The sequence below is a fragment of the Channa argus genome, chromosome 9 (genome assembly GCF_033026475.1).
Source record: "Channa argus isolate prfri chromosome 9, Channa argus male v1.0, whole genome shotgun sequence".
Classification (NCBI taxonomy): domain Eukaryota; kingdom Metazoa; phylum Chordata; class Actinopteri; order Anabantiformes; family Channidae; genus Channa; species Channa argus.
In genome coordinates this window covers 4,553,075-4,561,469 of record NC_090205.1, presented here as the reverse complement: position 1 = coordinate 4,561,469, position 8,395 = coordinate 4,553,075, and the positions used below count along the sequence as shown (strand labels likewise).

At 40.0% G+C, this 8,395-nt stretch overlaps 1 protein-coding gene across 1 annotated transcript; it reads left to right on the top strand.

Annotated features, from left to right (window-relative positions):
• Positions 1-5,714: 5,714 nt before the first annotated feature.
• On the top strand, positions 5,715-6,826 carry LOC137132938 (trace amine-associated receptor 8a-like). Its single transcript, XM_067515968.1, has 2 exons — positions 5,715-5,878; positions 5,986-6,826. Exons 1-2 carry the CDS (start codon positions 5,715-5,717, stop codon positions 6,824-6,826), a joined length of 1,005 nt encoding a protein of 334 aa, XP_067372069.1.
• Positions 6,827-8,395: the final 1,569 nt, after the last annotated feature.

Here is an 8,395-nt window from a genome sequence, read left to right as displayed (position 1 = left end):
TGTGCACGGTTAAAATGTGAACCATGGAGGCCATGATGGTTAGGATGGAAAGGACCATTACATTTATTTTGGTTATTGGGTATTATTTAAGTTTTTTTTTTTCTTAAATACCATTGTATTTAAATGTTTTGATAGTATCCATTAAAGCTGTTTAACTGAGTAACTGTTTCTGGCCTCCATCCTATAACAGTTGGTATCGTTTGCTTTTACACATCACACATTTCTTTGCTTCATGCAGTCGGCTTTTTTCAACTGATTTCTTCTGAGGTCTGAGTTTGTATTATCATCTGCTCCCTCTTTTACTCAGAATAACCATTTGTAAGATGCTGGACTTTGTTAAGAAACTGCATTTTGTTTTACTTTTGTTATTTCTAGTAATCACCTAATGTGTGAGAATACTATTGTATTGACGTTTACATTACTTAAAAAGTACCTTTGACGTGCAGTATTTCTCCCCGTCTTATATAACATTCTTGACTTCATAGCTTCAGTGCTGTTTTGGTTATTATGTTCATACAGGCTGTCTAATATTCCCTATGAATTTATGAATTCCCTGCTATGTTTGTAGCCCACAAAAATGAGTTGACACGCAGGATTCTTGCAGCTTTATTTAAACAAACAAACAAACAAGAACTTTAAGTTTGTGAGGCCATGGACCCAAACTAGGGTTTTTATCATTAACTAAAACAAAAACGAATGATTTTGTGGGGCTCAAAATGATGGTGCAACTGATTGGCTACAAGAAAATACACAGTTGGATGTAGAGAGGATGTAGATGTGGTGGTGGTGGAGCAGTTACCACTGACATCTGCCATTAGCCAGAAGGTCCCCGGTTCAATTTCCCGGCCGGCTGTGGCCTTTATGTGTGGAGTTTGCATGTGCTTGTGTTGGTTTCCTCCCACAGTCCAAAGACATGCATGTCAGGTTAATTGGTGACTCCTAATTGCCCGTAAGTCTGAATGTGAGTGTGAATAGTTGTCTGTCTGCGTTGGTCCTGAGATAAACTGCAGAAATGTGCACATTGGACTCCATCTTTTCCCCTGTGCGAGGTGGGATCAGCTCAATGGAGAAAAGGTGGCTCTATACCCTGCTTTTCCAATATTAATTGTGATAATAAATGCTTATTGAACTGTATCGATTCGTCTGAGACTGTAAAACAAATGTAAGAAATAAAATTAATAATCGGTATGTAACTCAACCCAGATCTAAGTCTTTGCGCGCAAACAAGCCGTTAATCTTGTTTAGACCAGCTAACTAGGTCACACACACACACACACACACACACACACACACACACACACACACACACACAGAAACCATGTGATCACACATGAATAGAGAGACATTAATTTCTAAGTAACAGTAAGTTAGAGGAGGGACTAAAGAGCTACATAAGTTATAAAACAGAGAGCTTTGGTCAGAGAGCTGCCAGAGTTCAGCAACTTCTCCTCTGTCTGATGATGATGGAGGAAGTTGAACTCTGCTTCCCACAGCTCAACACGTCCTGCTTTAAGACAAAGCGTCCTCTCTCTGTCTCTTTTCTTATTTACATTGTGCTGTCCTTCATCTCTCTGCTCACTGTGAATCTCAACCTGCTGGTCATCATCTCCATCTCACACTTCAAGTAGACACATGTTTTGATATGTAACTTTTAACTGTATTGTGAGAGAAAGTAGTTTTTTTAAATGTTTTTTTCTGTTCAAATGATAACTGATTAACTGATATTACACATTATAAGTATTTTGCTTTTATGCTTCCAGGCAGCTCCACACTCCCACCAACCTCCTCCTCCTCTCTCTGGCTGTCTCTGATTTCTTTGTGGGCTTCGAAATGTTGTTTCAGATTATGCTCATAAACGGCTGCTGGTTACTTGGTGACCTCATGTGCAGTCTGTACATTGTTTTTGATTATGTTGTTACCAGTACTTCAATAGGAATCATGGTTTTCATATCTATTGACAGATATGTGGCTATTTGTGACCCTCTGCATTATTCCACCAGATTCACTCCAAGAAGAGTTCAAGTCTGTGTTTCACTATGTTGGATATTATCTCTGTCCTATGCCGTCATAGTGATAAAAGATGATTTGAAAGAACCAGGCAGGTATAAATCCTGTGTTGGAGAGTGTGGGGGTACCATTACCATTATTCACCAGTTTTTAGATTTTATTGTCTTATTTCTTCTTCCTATTATTGTAATTGTAGTCCTGTATATGAGAGTGTTTGTGGTGGCTGTGTCTCAGGCTCGAGCCATGAGGTCTCATATTGCAGCTGTCTCACTCCAGCGTTCAGTGAAAGTAGCTGTGAAAAAGTCTGAGTTGAAAGCAGCTGGGACTCTGGGTGTTGTTATAGTTGTATTTCTAATATGCATATTTCCATACTTTTGTGTCACTGTGACAGGTCAGGACACGTTTGTCAGTGCTTCATCTGTAACCTTTTTATTATGTCTCTATGATTCAAACTCCTGTCTAAACCCCTTGATCTATGCCTTATTTTACCCCTGGTTTAGAAAATCTATTAAGCTTATTTTTACACTTCAGATTCTGAAGCCTGGTTCCTGTGAGACAAACATGCTGTAAAGAGACACTGAGGTGTGACTGAAATGATGCTTTCGCTTTGAAGAAATCTGTCCGAGTATGTTAATGTTGAGTGATAACACTCATGGTTCAATGTTGAGGGAGTAAGGATCTCTGTTGGGCCCTAATACAACCTATTACAGGATGTGCAGGGATGCAAGATAGATCCTTGGTCCAACTTACAGAGATAGAAGATCCAAACAGAGATGTAGAATAAAATGATGGACAGTGTCATATGAATGTATGAATAAACCATGATTGGTGTCATGAATGAATCATGAATGAATTTACTCAAACCTCAGTTTGATAAAGGGTTTAAGGCAAACTAAACAACCAGTGCAGGCAACCACAGACAAAAGACAAATGTATGTTTTGACATGTTAGATGCCCAGTACATCCACACTGCTGCAGCCTACACAATCAAACCACATCATCCCACGAGTAAACAACAATAAACTACAAGTGTGTAAGCAACGTGTGAAGTCCTATTCCAGCAGTCTACCAGGCTGTGACAAACTATTTTCTTTTAAAAAGACGAAGCATCTTTAATTAGCTTGTGTCATCATAAATAATGAATATGTGAGCAAAAAGTTACAATAAACAATGACAGAAACAGACAGTGGCAGCCAGAGCATCTGCGAGCGATGCCCTGTTATGGGGGATGTGAGTGGGTGGAATCAACACCCATACAAACAGGCCATAGTACTCCTCGAAAAAAAACCTTGACAGTCTTAAGGACTTCTCCCTGCCCCAGATAAGACACAAAAAAACTTTATTCAAAAAGAATTAACAATTTGAATGTTCAGTCAGATACATTAGAAGTTGGTCCTTTGAAACAATGGGTACAGGGCATTCAGTCTTAGGAAAAAAGTCTTTAAGAGAAACCATCACACGTTAAAAATGCTTTATATAAATGCCTTATGGTGACAATCCAAAGTATAGTACTGCTACTGGTACAAATTATGGTGAACCATTTCAGCTATGTAGTATATCAGCACCAGCATCATTATACTATACAATGGAGCCCCTCAATCAATCCAGCCACAAGGATGGTGTTCCCAGAAGATGGGACACCACATGACAACCTTCAAGACACAAATGCATTACTGAGGGCACAAGATTATTTACATCAACCAATATCAGCAGAGCTTTCACTATTTGTAGATGGATTCTGTGAGGCTATTAGGTTTGTATGGACCCAAAACAAGAGAGCAGCACAGTGGAGATTTCTGTTGAAAGGTTTATTTGAAGGAAGGAGATTAGACAAATAGTCCCAGGTGTAGGGTCTCAGCTTGGAGTTGCAGTGCAGAATCGGAGTCGCTCTCTCGTTATTTTTGAGAAGGGTGATAGGTGGGCAGGTGGGCAGGTGTCCAAAGGGGTGGAGAATCATTACATGAGGAGACCGGAGAGACAGAGTCCTTGAAGGGACAAGAATGTTAGTTTAGCACAACTGGAGGAAGAGGTGGTGGGGTCAGTGAGGGGATACAAAATCAAGCTGAGGTTTAATGGTTTAAGATAGTTTAACCATCAGTCATGGGAAGCCATTCATCAGCTGTTAGAAGCACAGCGGTCAGCATATTTAGCAGGAACAGTAGATCATGCATTAAACTCATGTACAGAATGTGTTGCATTTTTAGCACCAATTGCACATATTCACCACCCACCATCCATTGGATATGATCAAGGTCCGTACAATGAAAATGTGACCTGCTTCTGGTGGTTGATAGATAAAGCTGTTGGGTTGAGCCAGTACCTACAAAGACTCCAGATACACAGTCCGTTGTAAAGTTTTTGTGTAAAGAACTGATTGTGCAATTTGGGGTACCAGACAAAATATCCTCAGGTAATGGACAGCACTATACCAACAATCGAATGATAGGAGTGACTAAGATGTTAGGAATCAAGAGAAGGTTTGGATGTGTGTATCATCCACAATCACAGGGAAAGGTCAAAACTCCTAACAAGACACTTAAGGCAACGTTCAAAGTCAACTGCGTGGATGCACTGCCACCAACATCAGTCAGTATGGGAATGCAAACTAACTGGAACCTGCAGCTCACATTACATGAAATGGTGAGCTCTGCTCGAGCAGCTTGAATTAGAACTATCTGATTATGCAAAAACAATAACTTCAATACACATGGTTATATTTGAAAGTTACCACACACACAAACAAGTGAGAGAAGAAGCAAGACTCAAGAAAGGGGCTGGTCACACCCCACAGGAGACCACAGAGACAGAACAGGGACTTTCGCGGATATGTACCAAATACATGTACATTCTTATCATGGATAAACAATCTCATATTCAGAGAAGTATTGAATAATTGTTTATACATTTTTCAACCTATTAATGCCTCTTGGGGCATGTCACTCAAATACATTTTTAGCAATAATATGCCCGCCGCTTCTTCTAACCTTAGTCAATCAAGTAAAGCAAGTAGATACCAGATAAAGCATTTTACAGTTTTCCAAGGAGACATATGGCCAACTGCTGTTCAAAGACCTTCTGGATCAACTGTGTGTCGAGCCCCACCTGGTTCAGCATTGCAAACTATAAAACTTTCGGGTTGTGCTTCGCCAGTTTGTTCTAGTTATTCTAGTCACTTTGTTTGACAGCGACAGTGGATACTGTGACTGTTACATGTTCCATAGTATTAGACGTTTCGCTAGTTTTGTGTCATCTGTCATGTTAGTTTGAGAGCTGACGGTGCACAAAAAACATGCAATAAGATAATCAAATGCGAATCAAAACCAGATTGTTGGATGCCCAAAACTTTTATGTCCACACAGAAAGACATAAAAGACACAAAGGCTATGTTTTTAAAAATACCTGTGTACACGTGGAAAAGGCCTGATTTTGAAAGTGGCTCTGGGTTTGATCGTGTGACAGTAGGTATCTTTTGCTAATATTTTCCTATCAGCAATAGGTCTTATAATTAGGATCTGTTTCTGCCAAACGGTACTGTCCTAGGTTTTACACTAGCAATGACAAACACACAAACACACACAATCAGAGAGACACATTAATTTCTAAGAAAGAGTAAGTTAGAGGAGGGACTGAAGAGACACATAAGTTATAAAACAGAGAACTTTGGTCACAGAGCTGCCAGAGTTCAGCAACTTCTCCTCTATCTGATGATGATGGAGGAAGTTGAACTCTGCTTCCCACAGCTCAACACGTCCTGCTGGAAGACAAAGCGTCCTCTCTCTGTCTCTGTTCTTATTTACATTGTGCTGTCCTTCATCTCTCTGCTCACTGTGACTCTCAACCTGCTGGTCATCATCTCCATCTCACACTTCAAGTACACACGTTTTGATATGTAACTTTCAACTGTATTGTGAGAGAAAGTAGTTTTTTTTAAAAATATTTTTTCTGTTCAGATGAAAACTGATATTACACATCATTAAATATTTTGCTGTCTCACGTTTCCAGGCAGCTCCACACTCCCACCAACCTCCTCCTCCTCTCTCTGGGTGTCTCTGATTTCTTCGTGGGCTTCGACATGTTGTTTCAGATTATGCTCATAAACGGCTGCTGGTTACTCGGTGACCTCATCTGCAGTCTGTACATTGTTTTTGATTATGTTGTTACCAGCACCTCAATAGGAATCATGGTTCTCATATCTATTGACCGATATGTGGCTATTTGTGACCCTCTGCATTATTCCACCAGATTCACTCCAAGAAGAGTTCAAGTCTGCGTTTCACTGTGTTGGATATTATCTCTGTCCTATGGCATCATAGTGATGAAAGATGATTTAAAAGAACCAGGCAGGTATAAATCCTGTGCTGGAGAGTGTGGAGGTACCTTTACCGTTATTCACCAGTTTTTAGATTTTATTGTCTTATTTCTTCTTCCTATTATTGTAATTGTAGTCCTGTATATGAGAGTGTTTGTGGTGGCTGTGTCTCAGGCTCGAGCCATGAGGTCTCATATTGCAGCTGTCTCACTCCAGCGTTCAGTGAAAGTAACAGTGAAAAAGTCTGAGTTGAAAGCAGCTGGGACTCTGGGTGTTGTTATAGTTGTATTTCTAATATGCTTATTTCCATATTTCTGTGTCACTGTGACAGGTCAGGAAACGTTTGTCAGTGCTTCATCTGCATCCTTTGTATTATGTCTCTATGATTCTAACTCCTGTCTAAACCCCTTGATCTATGCCTTATTTTACCCCTGGTTTAGAAAATCTATTAAGCTTATTTTTACACTTCAGATTCTGAAGCCTGGCTCCTGTGAGACAAACATGCTGTAAAGAGACACTGAGGTGTGACTGAAATTATGCTTTCGCTTTGAAGAAATCTGTCCGAGTATGTTAATGTTGAGTCATAACAGTCATTGTTCATTGTAGAGGGAGTAAGGATCTGTATTGGGCCCTAATACAACCTATTACAGGATGTACAGGGATGCAAAATAGATCCTTGGTCCAACTTACAGAGATAGAAGATCCAAACAGAGATGTAGAATAAAATGATGGACAGTGTCATATGAATGTATGAATAAACCATGGTTGATGTCATGAATGAATCATGAATGAATTTACTCAAACCTCAGTTTGATAAAGGGTTTAAGGCAAACTAAACAACCAGTGCAGGCAACCACAGACAAAAGGCAAATGTATTTTTTGACATGTTAGATGCCCAGTACATCCACACTGCTGCAGCCTACACAATCAAACCACATCATCCCACGAGTAAACAACAATAAACTACAAGTGTGTAAGCAACGTGTGAAGTCCTATTCCAGCAGTCTACCAGGCTGTGACAAACTATTTTTTTAAAAAGACGAAGCATCTTTAATTAGCTTGTGTCATCATAAATAATGAATATGTGAGCAAAAAGTTACAATAAACAATGACAGAAACAGACAGTTGCAGCCAGAGCATCTGCGAGCGATGCCCTGTTATGGGGGATGTGAGTGGGTGGAATCAACACCCATACAAACAGGCCATAGTACTCCTCGAAAAAAAACCTTGACAGTCTTAAGGACTTCCCCTTCCACAGATAAGACACAAAAAAACTTTATTCAAAAAGAATTAACAATTTGAATGTTCAGTCAGATACATTAGAAGTTGGTCCTTTGAAACATTGGGTACAGGGCATTCAGTCTTAGGAAAAAAGTCTTTAAGAGAAACCATCACACGTTAAAAATGCTTTATATAAATGCCTTATGGTGACAATCAAAATTATAGTACTGCTACTGGTACAAATTATGGTGAACCATTTCAGCTATGTAGTATATCAGTGCCAGCATCATTATCCAGCCACAAGGATGGTGTTCCCAGAAGATGGGACAACCTTTAAGACACAAATGCATTTCTGAGGGCACAAGATTATTTACATCAACCAATATCAGCAGAGCTTTCACTATTTGTAGATGGATTCTGTGAGGCTATTAGGTTTGTATGGACCCAAAACAAGAGAGCAGCACAGTGGAGATTTCTGTTGAAAGGTTTATTTAAAGGAAGGAGATTAGACAAATAGTCCCAGGTGTAGGGTCTCAGCTTGGAGTTGCAGTGCAGAATCGGAGTCGCTGTCTCTCTCGTTATTTTTGAGAGGGGCTGGATTGTAAGTGCACAGTGTGGTGGTTCAAAGGCAGGGATGAGGGTATCCTGGGGTGATAGGCTGGCAGGTGGGCAGGTGTCAAAAGGGGCTGGAGAAACATTACATGAGGAGACTGGAGAGATAGACTCCTTGAAGGGACAAGAACGTTAGTTTAGCACAACTGGAGGAAGAGGTGGTGGGGTCAGTGAGGGCATACAAAATCAAGCTGAGGTTTCATGGTTTAAGATGGTTTACCCATCAATCAAGCCATTTATCAGCTG